Source organism: Notolepis coatsorum (genome assembly GCF_963971535.1).
Source record: "Notolepis coatsorum genome assembly, chromosome: 12".
NCBI classification, from domain to species: domain Eukaryota; kingdom Metazoa; phylum Chordata; class Actinopteri; order Aulopiformes; family Paralepididae; genus Notolepis; species Notolepis coatsorum.
Genome location: NC_140176.1, coordinates 28,586,072 through 28,609,438, shown reverse-complemented (window position 1 = coordinate 28,609,438; position 23,367 = coordinate 28,586,072). Strand labels below are relative to the sequence as shown.

General features: G+C 41.3%; 1 protein-coding gene across 1 annotated transcript in view; it reads right to left on the bottom strand.

Moving 5' to 3' along the window:
• The window catches only part of nrap (nebulin-related anchoring protein), a gene marked incomplete at both ends in the record, with an annotated part of 82,600 nt that overhangs the window by 30,947 nt on the left and 28,286 nt on the right, over nucleotides 1-23,367 (bottom strand). The window contains 14 exons of the mRNA XM_084325788.1: nucleotides 765-918; nucleotides 1,935-2,092; nucleotides 2,632-2,739; nucleotides 3,468-3,572; nucleotides 3,897-3,995; nucleotides 4,471-4,575; nucleotides 5,553-5,750; nucleotides 7,207-7,317; nucleotides 7,710-7,817; nucleotides 11,520-11,624; nucleotides 12,233-12,331; nucleotides 14,645-14,758; nucleotides 16,969-17,073; nucleotides 19,168-19,272. Coding sequence (XP_084181914.1) covers nucleotides 765-918; nucleotides 1,935-2,092; nucleotides 2,632-2,739; nucleotides 3,468-3,572; nucleotides 3,897-3,995; nucleotides 4,471-4,575; nucleotides 5,553-5,750; nucleotides 7,207-7,317; nucleotides 7,710-7,817; nucleotides 11,520-11,624; nucleotides 12,233-12,331; nucleotides 14,645-14,758; nucleotides 16,969-17,073; nucleotides 19,168-19,272 — 1,674 coding nt within the window. The remainder of the gene's footprint in view (nucleotides 1-764; nucleotides 919-1,934; nucleotides 2,093-2,631; nucleotides 2,740-3,467; nucleotides 3,573-3,896; nucleotides 3,996-4,470; nucleotides 4,576-5,552; nucleotides 5,751-7,206; nucleotides 7,318-7,709; nucleotides 7,818-11,519; nucleotides 11,625-12,232; nucleotides 12,332-14,644; nucleotides 14,759-16,968; nucleotides 17,074-19,167; nucleotides 19,273-23,367) is intronic.

Genomic DNA, 23,367 nt, shown 5'->3' with positions numbered 1-23,367 from the left:
ATTAAAAGGGTATTATTTTGGTACGCAAAAGTAACCAAAGTTACACCAAAAATAGAATCAATATATGTTATCACATCTTAAGTACAACTTTTAACACACAAAGTATAACATAAGTGGTTTCAATTGAACCCTTTCACTACCACACTATAGAAGGTTAACATTTCACTACCACACTACTTCTATATGTGTGGTAGTGAAAGGGTTAACCCTTTGTGGTGTGGTAGTGAAAGGTTAACTTTATGTAGTGTGGTAGTGAAAGGTTAAAGGTTAACCTTTTGTAGTGTGGTAGTGAAAGGTTAACCTTCTGTAGTGTGGTAGTGAAAGGTTAACCTTCTGTAGTGTGGTAGTGAAAGGTTAACCTTCTGTAGTGTGGTAGTGAAAGGTTAATCTTCTGTAGTGTGGTAGTGAAAGAGTTAACATTCTGTAGTGTGGTAGTGAAAGGGTTAACCTTCTGTAGTGTGGTAGTGAAAGGGTTAACCTTCTGTAGTGTGGTAGTGAAAGGGTTAACATTCTGTAGTGTGGTAGTGAAAGGGTTAACATTCTGTAGTGTGGTAGTGAAAGGTTAACCTTCTGTAGTGTGGTAGTGAAAGGTTAACCTTCTGTAGTGTGGTGGTGAAAGGGTTAACACAACTTTCTGAATATGAAGTATACAAAGTATACTTTAGGAAAATATACTCATGGCTCTGTCCAGGCAATGTTTGATAGTTATTGGTTATTTCACCACTTGCATGCTAGGAGATGGAGTTCTTAATGGCGAGACTTACGTCGCTCTGTAGTCCGTAGGCTTTCTTAGCCCAGGCTACCTTCATGTCGGTGGGCAGGGCTGTGTACTCGTGCAGGAAGGTCCTGTAGGTGGTGTCGGTGACCAGGTCCTGGGCCTTCTTGGCATGGCTGATATTCATCATGTCCAGAGAAACACTGCCGTGTCAGAGGAAAGCAACAGTTGTGATTGGAGGATCAAGAAAAGAGGGCAGAGTTTGAGATAAGTCAATTAGGGGTGTCACGATTAAATCGAAAAAAGAAAAGAAAAGATAGAAAAGCGACCACATCGATGCTTTGAAACATTTCATTGGTGGCAATTAAATGTTCCAAAGCATCTAGTCTGATGGAAATACAAACTTCAGAATGTTACCTTTCAAAAGAGACCAGACTCATGCATGTGCTATAAGTATAAAGTATAATAAATCGCAAATTACTTTGGGTATGCAATCGTCAAAAACAAAACAAAAAAATAGCCCAATTTTTTCCCCGATGCTTAAGAGGTTAAACCAATCACAATCATCCTGGGCAGGGCTCAGCTTCCTTTGCAGAATAGTGTCTCAGATAGAGGAAGGAGGATTCTGACGTAAATAGTCGGCCAGTGGATCACAGTCTCATGGCGCTGTACCAGACTACCTGGGCTCCAGTGTGTCGTAATATGCTGGATGACTGTGGTTTTGCTAAAGCTTTTGCCTACCCCTAAATTGCATAGAGTGCTAATACTGATACCCTTTACAGTGCTAATACTGGTACCCTTTACAGTGTTAATACTGGTACCCTTTACAGTGTTAGTACTGGTACCCTTTACAGTGTTAATATTGGTTTGATTGATTGATTGATTGATTGATTGATTGATTGATTGAAAACTTTATTAACAGATTGCAGAATGGGTACAGTACAATACAGCTCAATACATACAATTGTTAAGGGGATGCAGACCAGAGAAAGACTTTCGTCTTGTTTACATCAGGGTCCCCCATTTTCAATTAAATTCATCACCCTTTAGAGTGTTAATACTGGTACCCTTTACAGTGTTAATACTAGTACCCTTTACAGTGTTAATTTTACAGTGTTAATACTGGTACCCTTTAGAGTGTTAATACTGGTACCCTTTAGAGTGTTAATGCTGGTACCCTTTAGAGTGTTAATACTGGTACCAGTGCCCAGCCCTATACCTGTATTTAGCCTTGGTATCTTCATAGTCCTTCTTGTAGTTGCGGTCGCTCTGGAGTTTAGTGGCCAGAGCAGAGTGGGCCATCTGAGAGTCACCTGTGATGCCCTTCACACCAATCATCTGGCCCTTGGTCTGCTCGTACTTCTCCTTGTACTTGACCTGGAGGGGTAGATGGCATTGATTAGATTAGATTAGATTCATTAGATTAGATGTATTGTCATCATACAGTACAATGAAAATAAGTTGGCATCCAACCAGAGTGCAATGGTAACAGTAAAAATACAGGTGATACAGGTATAAATACACTGTGGTTGTATAACTAGTAAGAGTAGGTAAGGGATATATATATACAGATACTGTAGATCTAATAAATGTATATACAGGTATGTATACAGGTATGTGAACAGTGATATATGCAGATATATCCAACAGTTGTAGATGTGAAAAAGTTGCAGGTAAAAAAGAAATATATATATGGTATATACACAGTATAATAGTATTATTGTACATGGCTATCATAAAGGTATGTAAACAGTAATATATGGGAAGACTATAGGATGAGGTAAGTAGTTGTGATTAAAGTGCAAGACAAGTGTAGACAGTGAAGGCAGTAGATAGGTATACTGTGAATTGAGTATAGTCAACAGAGATAGTCAGATGGTTGTGTTTTGAGTGGTGTGTGTTCACTGTCAACTCACATTACTGGCCAGGTCTCTCTTGGCTTTGGCAGTGAGGAGGGAGACAGAGTCCATGTGCAGCTCAAAGCCTTTCTCCCTCTGCTGCTCCCATAGGCTTCTGTACACTTTCTAGAAAGAGAGACATTGGACTCATTTCACTTTCTAGAAAGAGAGACATTGGACTCATTTTACTTTCTAGAAAGGGAGACATTGGACTCATTTCACTTTCTAGAAAGGGAGACATTTGACTCATTTCACTTTATAGAAAGGGAGACATTGGACTAATTTCACTTTATAGAAAGGGAGATATTGGACTCATTTTACTTTCTAGAAAGGGAGATATTGGACTCATTTCACTGCCATAACAATGCCACTGACAACAAGTTCCCTTCCAGAGAACACATGCATCTATAAGATATAATAACACAGAACACATATCTATGTATCTATGTATGTGTATCTATGTATCTATATCATATCTATATATCTATGTGTAATAAGAGAACACGTACATCTATAAAGTATAATAACTGAACATGTACATCTAGAGGGAGAGCTTCTCTGTACTTCCTGAAATCTGAGTTGCATGTGTGATGTCACTAATAGGTCAAACCTATCATGGTCCAATATGTGGTAACTTGACACCATTAGCATCAGCTACACAGAAAGCTGAGTAGTTATTGACACAATGTTGTAAGACTTGGAATTCCTGGGTGATGACAATGGGTGCTTGTTGCCTTCAGAGCACATTTCACTTCCGTGGTTTGATTTGGGTAGAGACCAGATGTATTAAAGTTCTATTGGACACTGGGTTTTACTAAAGTAAGCGGCTGCTGATCTGTTGTTGCTCCTCTCACCCCGCTGAGCAGGTCTGCGTTGGCCTTGGCCTGTTTGAAGAGAGGCTCGTCCTTGGTCATGGTGTACTGGTGCATCGTCTTCTCTGTGTCTGCCTTGTATGCCAACTGACAACAGAAAGAGCCAATCAGCCGATAGGATTCAATTAAAGGACAATTAAAAGGGAGACGTTGGACTCATTTCACTTTCTAGAAAGGGAGACATTGGACTCATTTCACTTTCTAGAAAGGGAGACATTGGACTCATTTCACTTTCTAGAAAGGGAGATATTGGACTCATTTCACTTTCTAGAAAGGGAGACATTGGACTCATTTCACTTTCTAGAAAGGGAGATATTGGACTCATTTCACTTTCTAGAAAGGGAGATATTGGAGCCCCGCTTGGTATTGTACTTTCTGGTTCCAGACGACACAGAGAGCGAGGGGCCTTACGTTGCTCTGCAGCTCCTGGCTCTTCTTGGCGTGGGTGGTGGACAGGTCATCAGCCACCTGGGTGAACTTCACGGTGTCCACCTTCTGACGATACTTTGTCTGTGAGAGGAAGAGGCTGTTCAGTTTGACCGCTATTGAGAGTAAACAAGTTTCAATACGGCCACCAGTGATGTCGGGAACATTGGATCATTGTGTTGTGTTGATTACACGCACGCACGCACACACGCACACACACACGCACACACACACGCACACACACACTAGGTTACAGGATTATTTTTTGGCCTACTGTAGAATTCAGCACAACTAGACGATACTATTTATTATCAACTTATAAAAAGAAAGTCTTGGTTGACTATCACTCCACCAGCCAGTTAGTCTTTAGTTGACAAAAAAAAGGGCAGCTCTAAAACACACACACAGACAGACAGAGTGCACAATAATTATTTTCACTCAAACACACATACAGTACGTGGTCACATGTGCACACACACACACACACACACACACACACACACACACACACACACACACACACACACACACACACACACACACACACACTTGTACTGACATCACTGAGTAGGTCTCCAGCCTTCTTGGCCTGGGTGATGTTCAGACAGCCATCAGCCTCCCAGCCCACACCCTTCATCCAGTTCAGGTCTGAGCGGTACTGGTTCTGAGAGGAGAAACACCAGAAGAGATATTCCTTCCTTCCTTCCATACTGTTTTCTGTGATCAATTATATGTATTGGTTTGTTAGGCATGAACATTGGCAGAGAACAATAAACATGAAGCTACTCCTGACCAGACATATGTAACAACATAAATTATGAAGTTACTCCTGACCAGACATATATGTTGTATTGTTATTGTTATTATTATTATCATATGTAGTATTATCATCATCATCATCATCATCATCATCATCATCATCATCATCATCATCATCATCATCATCATCATCATCATCATCATCATCATCATCATCATCATCAGTATTATTACCAGTATTATTACCATTATCATTATATATTTTCTTGTAGAGAGCAGGGATCACTATAGCAAATATCTTGTATAATTACAGTATAGGTATTTCTACTTTTACTGTGCTGTACTTTATACAAGAAAAAGTATTATGGTACGTACAGTAATTGCAAAAGAAAAAGTATCAGCGTATTTCATTACCTTTCATTAGTATCATGGTATATGATATAAAATTGTACCATGAGTATTATTTAAGTACAAAAGTGGTACCATTGCAATAGACTTTTACCAGGGTTGTAGTTGTACCATGGTGAGATTATATATACAATGGCAGGTACCACAGTAAATGGTAAATGGTGCATTTATACATATATGATATATATATATAACAGCTTTTATCCAAAGCGCTTTACAACTTGTTCCAACCTGCTCATCGGGAGCAGTTAGGGGGTTAAGTGTCTTGCTCAAGGACACTTTGACGCGCTGCCTGCCGGGGAGGAGCGGTAATCAAACCGGGAAACCTCCGGTTTCTGCTGTTACCAGACAACTGCTCTACCTCCCGAGCCACTGTCGCCCCCAAGTAAACCTGAGATGACCATCAAACTACCGTGATTTTTTTTAAAGATAATAAATGTCCACCAGTGAACCTTCTCGTCCTCCCTCCCTCACCTCACTCTGCAGGGCGTATGCCTTCTTGGCCTGCGCCACCTTCATGTCGTCTGCCACAGTGGTGTAATGGTGCAGCTTGGTGCGGTAGTCCTGCTCGCTGGCCAGCGCCTGGGCCTTCTTGGCGTGGCTGAGGTTCACCATGTCTTTGTTCAGGCTGTAGTGAGCCTGGTTCTCCTTAGAGACCTTCTTGTATTCAATCTGAAAAGCACAACCACACCGTTATGTTCTGTTCTGTTGTCGTGGGACCGAGGCACATTTAAACTAAAGGAACGTGCCAACATTATGTGAAATGCGCTTACCATCTTCCCCAGAGTCAGACCAGAAGATAGATAACCATTTCCTCTGTGTGCGTTCAGTGGAAAGCTATCTGGCTGCAAGCTAGCCCAGCTTAGCACAAATAAATGGAAGCGGATACGGACCAGCTAGCCTATAGCTGTTGGCCAAAAAAACTCTCCTGGAGTTTTAGCTAAGTAAGTAAGTAAAACTTTATTTGTATAGCACCCTTCTCAGCACGAGTGGAGAGTGCTTCACAGCATTTTAAAAACATCAGTGGAAAATACAAGAAATAAAACATGTGAAGAGAAGAAAGAAAAAAAACATTAAAAAAATGTGCTACAACATAAAAACCAGAATAGACAAAAAATAAAAAATAAAACAAAAACAAGAACAAAACAGACATGAACAGAGAGAAAACGGCTATGAGTGTTTAAAAAGCCTGCCTGTAGAAGTGGGTTTTTAGCTGCCTTTTAAAAATGAGCTCTGAGGGAGCGGTTTTCAGGGCTAAAGGGAGGTGGTTCCAGAGCCTTGGGGCAGTCACCGCAAAGGCTCGCCCCCTTTTGTCTGGTCATGGGCACCACCAGGAGCTCCTGTTGGGATGAACGCAGTGACCGGCTGGAGGAGAGTGGGTGTATGAGCTCATTGATGTAGGGGGGGGGGGGGGGGGGGGCTTGCCCATGGAGGGCTCTGTAGGCGAACACCAGGACCTGCTTCTATTAATTTGTGCTAAGCTGCTACTGTAGCTTGCAGCTCGATAGCTCCATAACGTTGGCGTGTTCCTTGAAACGTATGACAAACATATAGGGCTGTACCGAATGTCATTTTTTAACATTCGAAGCTTCTATTGAAGTAAATGAAGAAAATGTACTTTATTAAATTTTTTCTCAAACTAAATCCTCAATTTGAATAAAGTGATTAATCTGATTAAATTAGTATTTCTTTTTTATTAAATCAACTTTCTGAATATAACTCATCAGTTTCGTCAACATAAATAATCCAATAATAAGGGCACGGTTGGTATAGAAAGTGATGGTGATGTCTTATAGTATAATATTATAATATTAGTGTAGCCTAATCTTTAACTGCAACTGTGAAGAAAACCCCCATTGGTTTAAACAGATTGAATAGACACATACAAAAAAAGATAAAATAAATAATAATAATAATAATAATAATAATTTTTATTAAACATTTAAAATGTCAATGTTGATTTAGAATTCGAATGTCAACATTATGATCGAAGCTTCGAAGCTTCGAAACATTCGGTACAGCCCTACAAACATCCTATTGCCATGTTGGGGGGGGGGGACCCGCCTGATGGAGGCCCCTCGACCCGCTCTGGCTCCCGACCCATAGTATAACTAGGATTTGTTCTTACGTCGCTGTTCATCTTGGCCACCTGGATGGAGTGCCTGGTCTTGGAGTCGCTCACGTGAACGCCTGCTGCCCTGTCCTGCTTGGTCTTCATGAAGGACTCTTTGTACTTAATCTGAAAGACACCACCGCATGTCCACATCAATCACACCTTGCCATCTAGATTCAAATGTGTTGTCATCATGTACAGTACAACGAAAAGAAGTTTGGCATCCAACCAGAGTACAAATAACAGTAAAGTACAATAGTAATACACAATGTAATTAAACTGGGTATAAAATATATAAATTTGTACTACTGAGTAATAGTGCTAATCAGATGTATGTACAGAGTTGTAGTATTAATATGTACATTGATACAGGTATAAAGATCATACTGGCCAGCAGCGTAACTAGTAAGAGTATAAGGGATATGTACAGATATAGATATAGTATCCACAGATATGTAAAAATGATTATATGCAGGTATGTACAGACAGGGGTCAAGGTTAGGGTTAGGGTTGCTTACATCACTGGCCAGGTCTCTGGACTCTTTGGCTGCTCTGACGGCCAGGGTGTCCAGGCCGATGTCACAGGCTTTGGACTTGGTCTTCTCCCAGTCCTCCCTGTACTTGGTCTTGGAGGGACGATAACAGAAAGCAAGCAATTAAAACAATGGTTGATGAGAAATTATGTTTGAAATCATGTGTGTGCATGTGTACACAGACATATACTGTAGACAGACAGACAGGTGTGGACGCACTGTGCTTAGAGGGGCAGTTCACTCAAAATAAGAAATAATAAAGTTTATTAAATATTTCCTGCCTTATCTGGAGTGCTATCCATCCATCCAGATAGTTTCTGTGTGATTCACTAGTTTGGAGATATCTGCTGTAGAGATACCTTCTGTAGAGATACCTTCTGTAGAGATACCTGCTGTAGAGAGAACTTCTGTAGAGATATCTGATGTAGAGATATCTGCTGTAGAGATACCTGCTGTAGAGATACCTGCTGTAGAGATATCTGCTGTAGAGATATCTGCTGTAGAGATACCTGCTGTAGAGATATCTGCTGTAGAGATACCTGCTGTAGAGATATCTGATGTAGAGATACCTGCTGTAGAGATACCTTCTGTAGAGATATCTGATGTAGAGATATCTGCTGTAGAGATATCTGCTGTAGAGATATCTGCTGTAGAGATACCTGCTGTAGAGATACATGCTGTCACTTCAATACAATGGAGCTGAATGGCAATCAGCTTGTGGAGCTCAGAGCACCAACAAACACATCTGAACTCAAGAAGAACTCAAGACTAATGTCTCTTTCTAGAAATCATGACCTGGTTATTGAAGATAATCCACAGACCTTGTTGTGAACTGTTTTTTATTTAGGTGAACTGCCCCTTTACAGGTAGAATCTGTCATTTGTAACAGCAACCTGTGTTTACATTGCACTTTGTTCACATCTTTTGTTTTGGGCCGATGTGTGGGTAACTTATTATAGTGTGAATTTCTCCAGACTGTCACGCCCTATTCCTGCCTATACTCTCTCTCTCTCCAATTGCAGATGAGGAGTCAGGTGTGTGTGAGCTTTGGGAGCAGCTGATTGACACATGTGTGCTGATTGCTTCACCTACTTAGACCTGGCTCAGATGTCATCATGCTGCCAGATCGTAGCTTAGTATTACCCAGTCAGTCACAGTTCTTTGCTCGTTATAGACAGTTACTAGTATTCCTTATCCTTGTCTCGTGCCTTACCCTGTCTGTCTCTCCTTTTCCTGCGGTCCATCATCTGGCTCCACGCCCTGTCTCTACTCCTGGATCCCGTGCATGACCTCCGCCTGCCTGACCATTCTCTGTGCCACTGCCTACGCCCCGGACCGTTCCAGGATCAGATCCCGTGTATGACCCATCGCCTGGCTGACAACACCGCTCCTTGCCCTAACCCCGGACCGCTTGAGTATCCGATCCCGTATACGACCCCCGCTTGTGTGATTACCTCGCTCCTTCTCATACCCCTTGGACATGTACGAATATCCCAGTGGTTTATGACCGACCGCTGCTTGAATGACCCTGGACATTCTTATAATAAAGTACCCGTCTTTTGGGTTATACCAAGTCCTGTCTGCATCTCTCTGTATTTGCACATTGGGTTCCACTCGCTCAGTCGTGACACAGATGTCTTGTGTGTGTGTGTGTGTGTGTGTGTGTGTGTGTGTGTGTGTGTGTGTGTGTGTGTGTGTGTGTGTGTGTGTGTGTGTGTGTGTGTGTGTGTGTGTGTGTGTGTGTGTGTGTGTGTGTGTGTGTGTGTGTGTGTGTGTGTGTGTGTGTGTGTGTGTGTGTGTGTGTGTGTGTGTGTGTGTGTGTGTGTGTGTGTGTGTGTGTGTGTGTGTGTGTGTGTGTGTGTGTGTGTGTGTGTGTGTGTGTGTGTGTGTGGTACATAAACCTGTGAACACAGCAGAGGTTGTTACTGCTGTTACTTACTTCACCGAACAGACATGTTATGTGAGGTCCCTGCTGTTACTTACTTCACTGAGCAGACATGTTATGTGAGGCAAATACTGCGGCATGGTCATGCTGGACCTACAAAAGGCCTTTGACACGGTCAATCACTCCATTCTGATTGACAAGCTAAAAGCAATTGGTTTTGATAGTCTATCAGTGAGCTGGATGCAATCCTACCTTGAGGGCAGGGAACAGATGGTGGAGGTAAACGGTACCCTATCCCCCCCTCTCACAGTGAGCTGTGGTGTTCCACAAGGAAGCATACTAGGACCGCTACTGTTCCTAATTTATGCAAATGACATGTCGTCAGCTTGTGACTGCAACTTGTTCCTGTTTGCGGACGACTCAGCCCTGCTGGTCTCTGACAAGAACAAGTTACAGGTTGAAAAAACCCTCAGCTCTGAACTAGGCAGAATCTGCATATGGCTCGCTGATAACAAACTATCATTACACATGGGCAAAACAGAGTCCATTCTCTTCGGTTCAAATAACAAACTCAGCAAGACCGACGGCTTCTCAGTTACAGTGGGTGACAATATTGTCACAAGGAAAGATGAAATTACCTACCTGGGTTCCATCCTAGAGGCTAATCTCTCCTGTGACAAAATGGCATCCAATGTAATAAAAAAAGTCAACCAACGAACTCGATTCTTGTACCGGATCTCCTCTCTGGTAAACAAGAATACCCTGAAGACTCTGGCAGGAGCACTCATTCAGGGGTACTACGACTATGCTTGCACCTCATGGTACCAAAGCACCTCAAAGGCGCTAAAAACAAAATTACAAACATCTCAAAACAAACTGGTCAGACTACTGCTTGACCTTACTCCTAGAACCCACCTCACCCCTGCCCACTTTGACAACCTAGGATGGCTTAGAGTAGATGACAGAGTACAGCAACTTGCAATGGGCCTGGTCTACAAGATACACTACACGACCAAGGTACCCATGTACATGGCAAAATACTTCCCAAAGGTCAGTGAATACCACGATCACAACACCAGAGGGAGCTCCACAAATCATGTTAAACCCAGATTCGGCTCAAATAAGGGACTAAACACGTTTCGCAATTATGCCACATCAATGTGGAACGCCCTACCCAAAGCTGTAAAGGAATGTGGATCACTACCCACTTTCAAAACCTCTCTCAAGAGACACCTACGGGAGACTGCAATGCAACACTGGCCCCTGTAAATATCCTAACCCAACCCCCTCCAATGTACAGTAATTTACCTAGTATGGTCTTGTCAATAGTCCAATGTACAATTTTGTTTGTTTGTACAGAGTCCCCCCCCCCCCCCCCTCAATGTACAGTTTTGCTTGTTTATACAATGTGCCCCCCCCCCCCCCACCCACCTCCAATGTAAATTACCCAGTATGGTTGTCAATATCCCAGTGTACCCAACCCCCCCCCCCAACCTCCTCCAATGTACAGTTTCTACGTCAAATGTATATACTCCCTTTTCTTGACTCCTTCTGTATCACAAACAGTACTGTATTTGCAAATCTGGTATGTCATAAATGTATAGATGTAGCAGTACTGACTATCTGTATGTCATGTATGTCATATATGTCCTGATGAATTGAAAATGGGGGACCCTGGTGTAAACAAGACGAAAGTCTTTCTCTGGTCTGCATCCCCTTAACAATTGTGTGTATTGAGCTGTACTGTATTGTACCCATTCTGCAATCTGTTAATAAAGTTTTCAATCAATCAATCAATCAGGTCCCTGCTGTAACTTACTTCACCGAACAGACATGTTATGTGAGGTCCCTGCTGTTACTTACTTCACCGAACAGACATGTTATGTGAGGTGGTCCCTGCTGTTACTTACTTCACTGCACAGAGCTGCGTTGGCCTTGGCCTTTTGGATCTCTGGCATGTCCTGGGACAAGGTGTACTGATGCTTTGTCTTCTCATAGTCTGCTTTATAGTTTAGCTAGAGGATAAACAGAGACACAACACTATATAGTTTAGCTAGAGGATAAACAGAGACACAACACTATATAGTTTAGCTAGAGGATAAACAGAGACACAACACGATATAGTTTAGCTAGAGGATAAACAGAGACACAACACTATATAGTTTAGCTAGAGGATAAACAGAGACACAACACTATAGTTTAGCTAGAGGATAAACAGAGACACAACACTATATAGTTTAGCTAGAGGATAAACAGAGACACAACACTATAGTTTAGCTAGAGGATAAACAGAGACACAACACTGTAGTTTAGCTAGAGGATAAACAGAGACACAACACTATAGTTTAGCTAGAGGATGAACCGAGACACAACACTATAGTTTAGCTAGAGGATAAACAGAGACACAACACTATAGTTTAGCTAGAGGATAAACAGAGACAAAACACTATATAGTTTAGCTAGAGGATAAACAGAGACAAAACACTATAGTTTAGCTAGAGGATAAACAGAGACAAAACACTATAATTTAGCTAGGGGACATGCATGGATAGCAGTCTCTTTGCATCTAAATTATGGGGGTGGTGTTAGATAAAGCTGACCACTGTGTGAATGTATTACTTACGTTGCTGAGAAGCCGGGCGTTCTTCTTGGCTTGGACGATCTCTGGGGTGTCTGTCACCGCACTGTACTTCACCTGGTCAATGTGTTGCCTGTAGTTCTTCTGCATGGAGGTACAACCAAAGATGATGATGAATACAACAACGTTAAGAAATAATAATATGATTTGCAACTTTCATCAGTCATAAATATTGTGTTTTACATTTGATCGCCTCAAGGCTGATTTCCTTCACAAGAGGCATTTGAACACATACAGCTTATCACCACTTTCGTTGAATTTTGAGTTGTCAGTCAACTTTGTAACACTACCTACACTTACTAGTTACACTGCTGGCCAGTATGACTTACTACCATAGTGTCTTTATATGTGTATCACTGTACATATTAATACTACAACTCTGTACATACATCTGATTAGCACTATTACTCAGTAGTACTAATTTATATATTTTATACCCAGTTTAATCACCTGTACATTGTATATTACTATTGTACTTTACTGTTACATTTGCACTCTGGTTGGATGCCAAACTTCTTTTTGTTGTACTGTACTTGTGCTGTATGATGACAATACATTTGAATGTAATCTAATCAAAACCTGTGGTGTTCAATGTCTCATCCTGTATCTTCTCACAGACCTCTACTGTATATAAAGCTTTATGTGTGCCTTGCTCTCATTTTACCCTGGTAAAACAACGAGTAGGAGAATGATTAGGTGTTTTTCTGTCAGAGAGGCTCTGGACCGAATGATGCATGTTATAAATGTTATAAATGTAACATTTGGAACACATTTCTAGTGTCTATTCTTTGTATTTTCACTGCAGTTCTTCATGATCACCACTAGTATGAGACATTGTTTACATCTTAAAAATGTGTTAAATTGGTGATGATTAATGGTTTTCGTGTTAATTATGTAAGAGCAGTTAAAACAGACCGACCAGGAACACCAAAGACAGGGGGGAGAAAGTAACAACAACAGGAGGGTTGAGCCAGACCCAGACATGTGGAGATATATGTTTGTTCAATATGATGTTACTGTGTTGGTTAGCCGTTCTGCCCCTAGTGGAGGCATTGTGTAAGACGGGTTCACTTTGCATCCATGACTCATGAATGAATGAATGAATGAATGAATGAATGAATGAATGAATGAATGAATGAATGAATGAATGAATGAATGAATGAAAACTTTATTTAACAGATTGCAGAATGGGTACAATACAGTACGGCTCAATACTCACAATTGTTAAGGGGATGCAGACCTGAAAAAGACGTTTGTCTTGTTTCCATCAGGGACGGTGTGTCCTTGTCTTTCTATACTAACGCCATTTCTATACTATACTACATCATTATTGTAGTATTATAGTGTACTATACTGTACTATACTAGCCTATACTAACTGGTGTTTGTTCATTTTTAAGACCCTTACTGGTAAGCTACCTCCTTATACTACATCATTATTGTAGTATATATTATAGTGTACTATACTGTACTATACTAGCCTATACTAACTGGTGTTTGTTCATTTTTAAGGCCCTTACTGGTAAGCTACCTCCTTATACTACATCATTATTGTACTATATATTATAGTGTACTACTGTACTATACTAACTGGTGTTTGTTCATTTTTAAGGCCCTTAAGCTACCTCCTTATCCTACATCATTATTGTACTATATATTATAGTGTACTATACTGTAATATACTAGCCTATACTAACTGGTATGTGTTAATTTTTAAGGCCCTTACTGGTAAGCTATACCTCCTTATGCTACATCATTATTGGAATGGAATTATGGAACCAATGGAACTCATTCTAGGGTCCTTAAGGTCCCTGAGTTTGCTCAGAACAGGGTAAATATGCATTGTGCTATGATGCCTCAGTCTAGCTCATGGAATGAACTCCAACGGTCCTTAAAGCTTGAGATTCGCCCCTCTGTTCCAGAGTTTAAAACCTTGATATCCAACCTTTGTCAATGAAGTTGTACGTGTTTAAATGTATTTGTTATCCTTGCTCTTTGCCTCGTCTTGTTATTTAATTCAGCCCTTTATTTATTCTCGAAAGGACAATTGAGGTCACCCTCATTTTCAATGTCGTTGAGACTTACAGAAATTTCAATGCATGCAATAAATGTTTTACAATATAATAATAATAAATATTAATAACTATCTATATAGCATTTTTCATACATGGACCCAGAGTGCCCCACAGCAATTAGTATAAAATGAACATATAGTTGACAGAATAAAAAACAATGCATAAATAGGAGACATAGGAATAGGCATACAAGACAATAAAACTAGTGCAACGTAAACGTGCAGACATAAGAATAGGCATAAAATAAGTACAATGTTATTGTTATGATTCTATAAGCTGTGGGATTTTATATGCTGTTTTTGCTTGGTAGACGGGAGACTCACATCCTTCAGCGGGTCCAGCTTTCTCTGGCTCTGGTAACCTGGCGTGCTGGTGGCTGGGTAGCTGTAGTCACCGTGCTCAGTCTTGCCCTGTTCGTACCCCTGTTTGTAAGTGATCTGGAATGTACAGAGAGACCGTGTTAACAAAGACACTGGCAGAGAAGCGCCATCGCGTTTTACTTTCCATTAAATCACCGTTAGCCGGATTCAAAAGCCATCCTGATTCCTTTCAATTAGATCACTGTTAGCCGGAATCAAACACCACCCTGCTTCACCACAGATGAGGCAATGTAAGCGTTTGTGTGATAGAGTCTTTAAAAGTAGTGAGGGGGATCAATTTGTTCATTTTCAATGTTGTTTTTGCATCTCGTTCCAACTGCTGTAAATGGTAAATGACTGCATTTATATAGCGCTATTCATCCAAAGCGCTTTACAATTTGTTCCTCACATTTTACCCATTGACTCACACATTCACACACCGATGGCAGAGGCAACCATGCAAGGTGCCAACCTGCTCATAAGGAGCACTTAGGGGTTAAATGTCTTGCTCAAGGACACTTCGACGACACGCTGCCCGGGAGGAGCGGGAATCGAACCGGGAACCTCCGGATTACCAGACGACTGCTCTACCTCCCGAGCCACTGTAGCTATACTTACACTTCCCCTCGTGGACATTCCAACAGCCTGGACGAGGCCTGAGAACAGCAGAGCCATGGAAGGCTGTGCAGGGCTAGCGCTCCGCTGCAGAGTAGCATGCCAGAGGTGTGATGTGTCCGGCTATAGGGAGGCCACTTGATAATACATGTCAAGCGTGATCCCACTAGGCATGTTCTCTCTACAATGAGGCTCTTTTATGTATGACATATAATCTTACATTTTACTGTATATTACTGTATATTGTCGGACTGTATATTTCAGAATTTTGGAATGTATATACATATTTTAGAATGCATATCTCTTCTATCTTATTCCTATTATTATTTTGACTTTTTGACTAGCTAAATGTTCATTGTGAGCGATCTGTGGTGCTGAATTTCCCTTGGGATCAATAAATTACTTCTATTCTATGATGTAGATAGATCATGCCAGTTAGGGTACCTTGTGTATACTGTTCACTTTAACTCTTACTCATAGTATATATCAAGATAAAAAAATATTATTATATTTATTGTAACGTGTAATATAACCGAGGGCATACAGACCCTCATCTGCACCTTTGTTTACACTGTTATTTTTATATTCAGATCTAATTTTATTGCCTATGTCTTCTAGTTTCTACTATTACCCTGGCCATATCTGTACCTCCCCTCGCAAATTTCCCAAGGGGATCAATAAAGGAATATCTTATGTTATCTTATACAGTATATGGACTCCGTTCACAGAAACCTTTACATTGAGGAAGGCTTTAGGCATGTTTTTTTTATCCACTTTTTCTCCCATTTTCTATATTTTCTCCCATCCCAATTTCGTATCATCCAATTCAACCCTCCCCTGTCACGAACGCTGTTTCTTGCCTCCCACAAGCCGGCTGCAATGTGGACTAAGTCATACATAGCACAAGTCCCCTCCGGTACTTGAGGTAACAGCAGTCGCATCTTTTCACCTGCGCAGCTCGACCTCTCAGTGGCGAGGAGTAACGCGTGGGAGGCTCACGCTGCTCCCGACACTTCCTGATTCTACTGCGCAGGCGCACCAACCGACCTGTAGGAGTCGCTGTCCACAACGCCCGATCCCCACCCATCAGTTTCCCACCCCCTAATACGGCCAATGTGTATTAGTACGGACGACCAGCTGAACTGAAAGCAAATGTGGAGCGCTGGGCTCGAACAGGCAAGCTCAGCGTCTCCAGATTTCGTGCCGAGCGCCTTGCCCACTACGCCACGTAGCCGCCCCGGCTTTAGGCATGTTATTATTATCTTATAGTGTCAGTTTTGCTGATGTGAATGACGTGTGTTGAGTTCTCAGTGAGGACATCACCTCCTATTCCCTCTTCCTATATATTAACATCTTTGATAAAACTCTTACATCACTTCCTGTTCCCTCTTCCTATAATCAGAGCTGTATATATATATGCTGTATACGGCTCTGCTATATATTAACATCTTTGATACAACTCTTACATCCTTCCTGTGCCCTCTTCCTATATTAACATCTTTGATAAAACTCTTACATCACTTCCGGTTCCCTCTTCCTATATATTAACATCTTTGATAACACTCTTACATCACTTCCTGTTCCCTCTTCCTATATATTAACCTCTTTGATAAAACGCTTACATCACTTACTATTCCCTCTTCCTATATTAATTTCTTTGATAAAACTCTTACATTGCTTGCAAGTTTCCTGACTTTCATGGCGTGCATGGTCCTCTTGTCCATGCCTGATTCTTCATAATGTCCTTTCATATGGTTGGCTTGTTCTTTGTACTTGTTCTGGGGGGGGGGGGGGGGGGGGGCACACAGAATGTTGAATATTGACAAAGAGACTAGAATGACAATGGTCCCCAACGTATTGACTGCAGTAACTATTTTCTGACCACATGAGGGCAGCAAGGGAAAGGCTTGTCACATTAAATAGGGAGGTGTAGTCTGACGTTTGATTGATTGATTGATTGAAAACTTTATTAACAGATTGCAGAATGGGTACAGTACAGTACAGCTCAATACATACAATTGTTAAGGGGATGCAGACCAGAGAAAGACTTTCGTCTTGTTTACATCAGGGTCCCCCATTTTCAATTAATCATAACATATATGACACACACAACATACAGATAGACAGTACTGCTACATCTGTACATTTATGACATACCAGATTTGCAAATACATCACTACATACATAAATACGTCACTTTAGTTTCCCGCACGGTCCACCCGTATAGGGATTTATCATTGGGAAAATGTATTATCGGCTATTGTAATAATTCTGCCTCATGAAGATTGGCAAGCTTTCCATTTTTGCACAAAACATTATTGTCCATTTTTGGTTGAAATAAAATTATACGTAATTATTTTACGATTAATTGCGAATTGTTTCATGTTGAGCTATAGATTGTGGATGAATACACATAGAAAGGTACACCATGCCAATGTTCATGCTTTATTTGTTTTAAATGAGACGATTTAGAAATGTGTCCATTGGAAATACATTGCAATTTCAAGCGAGGTGGACTGGCCGGAAACAACAATGACGTAACCACTACACCTCCCTATTGCCTAATGGCGCAAACCTTTTCCAACTAAGAGATAGGTAACATAGGTGAAATATTGACATACCAAACAAGGTAGGTACATATTTCACCCACAAACATAATACTGTTCTGAAAGCACAATAATGCTGTAATTAAGAGATTCACTGAAAAAAATACATTATAATAACACAGGTGGTGGCAGAGGGTTGATTGAGTAGGACACCATGACTCAATGAGACCTTCTGATTGCATGGTTGATTGAGTAGGACACCATGACTCAATGACACCTTCTGATAGCAGGGTTGATTGAGTATGACACCATGACTCAATGAGACCTTCTGATAGCAGGGTTGATTGAATATGACACCATGACTCAATGAGACCTTCTGATAGCAGGGTTGATCAGCAGGACATCATGACTCAATGAGACCTTCTGATGGCAGGTGGTCATACGAAGTTTAGAAAATGTGAAAAATACTGTCTGAAAATAATTATCGCAGCTTTATATACCCATGAATTACAAGTGTATCAGTGCTTAGAGACTGAATATCAGGTGCCTAGGTGGCTTAGAAAGAAAAGGCACATTCCATGTACCGTCATCCCCTCACTACCCTGTGTTTTGTCTCTCTCTACTGTCAATTATCTTACTCCCCCAACACACCACAAACTGCCTCAGCCAGTCCTTCGTGCCAGTAGCCATCAGGCTCCACAACCTGGTGGACACAGACTGCTGCCAATTACTGGAGAACTAACAGCTGGTGAACTTGAGAACTGTTAGGACCGTCTGACTCTTAATAATAAACACTGTTAGGACTGACTCTTAATAATAAACATTGTTAGAACTATCTGACTCTTAATAATAAACACTGTTAGGACTGTCTGACTCTTAATAATAAACACTGTTAGGACTATCTGACTCTTAATAATAAACACTGTTAGGACTGTCTGACTCTTAATAATAAACACTGTTAGGACTATCTGGCTCTTAATAATAAACACTGTTAGGACTGTCTGACTCTTAATAATAAATACTGTTAGGACTATCTAACAGTGTAGGACTACTACTACTGTTATCACTATTATCATTACTACTTCCACTTTGTTCTATGTTCTATTATTATTACTACCTATCCTACCTGTACCCCCTTCCCCATGCTGCTATGACGCTTGAATTCCCCAAAGGGGATTAATAAAGGAACACTTGACTTGACTTATCAAATAAAGTAGGAACCGTCATTAACAGTAATCCTTCTTTAGAAATTAAACATGATGACAGAGAATGGTGTGTGACAGTGCAGAGTGACGTAGAGCTGTGTCTGTCTGCTGAGTTGCTTACATCACTGGTGAACTGGGCCACCTTGGCTGCGTTTCTGAACTGTGGCGTCTCACAGAAGTTAATGCTGTGACCTTTGCTGTTCTCCAGGTCTTTTTTGTATTCCACCTGGAAGAGGAAAGGCAGAATAAATTAATACATAAATACAACGGCCTGCTGTTTGATTACAAAAACCAATATGTCTGCATTTCAATACTATGATATATAGGTGGAGATAATTCTTTCAACCAGATCTTAGCTTGTTACAGTACCTCCAACTTAAAACCTCCTCTGTCTTTCATGTTTATTTTCTGTTGTTTTTTTACAGTGAGGACTGAATAAGGTGCTCCATCATGGCCCAACAACCAAGACAAACCTGAATGTGAAATGGAAAGGACCGTGAACCTCTGGGCTTAACCTTGACCAGGGCCATGAACCTCTGGGCTTAACCTTGACCAGGACCATGAACCTCTGGGCTTAACCTTGACCAGGGCCGTGAACCTCTGGGCTTAACCTTGACCAGGGCCATGAACCTCTGGGCTTAACCTTGACCAGGGCCATGAACCTCTGGGCTTAACCTTGACCAGGGCCATGAACCTCTGGGCTTAACCTTGACCAGGGCCGTGAACCTCTGGGCTTAACCTTGACCAGGGCCATGAACCTCTGGGCTTAACCTTGACCAGGGCCGTGAACCTCTGGGCTTAACCTTGACCAGGACCATGAACCTCTGGGCTTAACCTTGACCAGGGCCGTGAACCTCTGGGCTTAACCTTGACCAGGGCCATGAACCTCTGGGCTTAACCTTGACCAGGGCCATGAACCTCTGGGCTTAACCTTGACCAGGGCCATGAACCTCTGGGCTTAACCTTGACCAGGGCCGTGCGCACATATTTTAGAGGCCACATGCCAAGACAAAAAAAGTCTATGATTTCAGCTGTTTATTTTGATACTGATTTCAAGTCTATGATTTCAGATGTTTATTCTGATACTGATTTCAAGTCTATGATTTCAGATGTTTAGTTTGATACTGATTTCAAGTCTATGATTTCAGCTGTTTATTCTGATACTGATTTCAAGTCTATGATTCCAGATGTTTAGTTTGATACTGATTTCAAGTCTATGATTTCAGCTGTTTATTCTGATACTGATTTCAAGTCTATGATTTCAGATGTTTATTCTAATACTGATTTAAGTCTATGATTTCAGCTGTTTATTCTGATACTGATTTCAAGTCTATGACTTCAGCTGTTTATTCTGATACTGATTTCAAGTCTATGACTTCAGCTGTTTATTCTGATACTGATTTCAAGTCTATGACTTCAGCTGTTTATTCTGATACTGATTTCAAGTCTATGACTTCAGCTGTTTATTCTGATACTGATTTCATCATCTATGATTCCAGATGTTTATTCTGATACTGATTTCATCGTCTACCTTTCACGGACGTCTCGGCTGGTTTTGTCTTTTCTCACAGCCGGTTGAACGTCGTGATGGCATTCGTTACCTTTGACCAGTGAGGAACGCCATGACCCGACAGCAGGAGATCTGTCTGAATGATAGAAAAGTCCAGAATAGACTTGTCTGAATGATAGAAAGGAGAAACGGTCCAGAATAGACTTGTCTGAATGATAGAAAGGAGAAACGGTCCAGAATAGACTTGTCTGAATGATAGAAAGGAGAAACAGTCCAGAATAGACTTGTCTGAATGATAGAAAGGAGAAACGGTCCAGAATAGACTTATCTGAATGATATAAAGGAGAGCAGTCCAGAATAGACTTGTCTGAATGATAGAAAGGAGAAACGGTCCAGAATAGACTTGTCTGAATGATAGAAAGGAGAAACGGTCCAGAATAGACGCAGAACGCTACTGTGTCGTTGTCAAAAAGACGCTAGCATTATCAGATGTTCCCTGTCCTTGGAGGGAGAGCACTAAAGCCTCACAGAGACACGCGGCAAAGACACAAGGAATGCAGGCCGGTCCAGACAGACAGAGAGACAGACAGACAGACAGAGTGCACAATAATTATTTTCACTCAAACACACATACAGTACGTGGTCACATGTGCACACACACAGACACACATACACATACACACACACAGACACGCATGCACGCACGCACACACACACACACACACACACACACACACACACACACACACACACACACACACACACACACACACACACACACACACACACACACACACACACACACACACACACACACACACACACACACACACACACACACACACACACACACACACACACACACATACACATACACATACACATACACACACACACACACACACACAGACATTGACCAGCAACAGTGTCAGTTTTGAGAATGACTGATGAATTGCTACTGTACTCTACTGGTCGCAGAGAGGGCTCAGTGTAGATTTATGGCAACGACAATAGTCGTAAATCTTATGACGTGAATGAGCAACAATGTACCTACATGGTTGTGGATACAGTGGAGTCCAGCGTCCCTCAAGAGGTCATTATTGTGAATAATAGGAATACTATTTAGTATTAGTATTTTTATTTACCCCATTGAATTAATCATTCAAAACCATGATGCTAAGAAGTAATAACTTGTGAGATGTATTTATGCATACACTCAATGTATACCGACCTACTGCTTTCACTGTCTACAACTGTCATACACTGAAATCATAATAATCATAATAATCATAACTACCTACCTCATACTGTAGTCTACCCATATAACTGTATGATAGCATGTACAATAGTGCTGTATATACCATATATATACATTTATATTTACTGCATAATATATATATATATCCATATCTGTTTGAATATACCTGCATATAATCCATACTCTGTATGATAGCAGTAGGATGCTGTATATACCATATATATATATATTTATTCTTACCGCATATATATATATATATATATATATATATCCACATCTGTCTGTACATACCTGCATATACTCCTTTTTACATATCTGTAGATACTATATCTATATCTGTATATCACTTACCTACTCTTACTAGTTACACTGCTGACCAGTATGACTTACAGTACTAGTTACTACCATAGTGTCTTTATACCTGTATCACTGTACATATTAATACTACAACTCTGTACATACATCTGATTAGCACTATTACTCAGTAGTACTGACTTATATATTTTATACCCAGTTTAATCACCTGTACATGTATATTACTAATGCACTTTACTGTTACTGTTATTTTTGTTGTACTGTACTTGTGCTGTATGATGACAATACATTTTTATCGAATCAAATCGAAGCTAATGAAAAGTCTGGCTCCAGGAAATCCCCATTCTTACCTGTACTTCCTGCCTGGAAGTGAGCTTCAACCTGAGCACTAGGTCGTATCTATTATCTTTATACCGGTATCTAGAGGCAAACTGTAGACCAAGGAGCACTGGAAATGTGGGAGTCATCCCTATGTTCCCTCAGCCCTATGTTCCCTCAGTCCTACTGTATGTTCCCAAAGCCCTATGTTCCATCAGCCCTATGTTCCCACAGCCTTATGTTCCATCAGCCCTATGTTCCCACAGCCCTATGTTCCCTCAGCCCTATGTTCCCACAGCCCTATGTTCCATCAGCCCTATGTTCCCTCAGCCCTATGTTCCATCAGCCCTATGTTCCCACAGCCTTATGTTCCATCAGCCCTATGTTCCCTCAGCCCTATGTTCACACAGCCCTATGTTCCCACAGCCCTATGTTCCATCAGCCCTATGTTCCCTCAGCCTTATGTTCCCACATACCTATGTTCCCACAGCCCTATGTTCCCTCAGCCCTATGTTCGCTCAGCCCTATGTTCCCTCAGTCCTACTGTATGTTCCCAAAGCCCTATGTTCCATCAGCCCTATGTTCCCACAGCCTTATGTTCCATCAGCCCTATGTTCCCACAGCCCTATGTTCCCTCAGCCCTATGTTCCCACAGCCCTATGTTCCCACAGCCCTATGTTCCATCAGCCCTATGTTCCCTCAGCCCTATGTTCCATCAGCCCTATGTTCCCACAGCCTTATGTTCCATCAGCCCTATGTTACCTCAGCCCTATGTTCCCTCAGCCCTATGTTCCCACAGCCCTATGTTCCCACAGCCCTATGTTCCATCAGCCCTATGTTCCCTCAGCCTTATGGTCCCACATACCTATGTTCCCACAGCCCTATGTTCCCTCAGCCCTATGTTCGCTCAGCCCTATGTT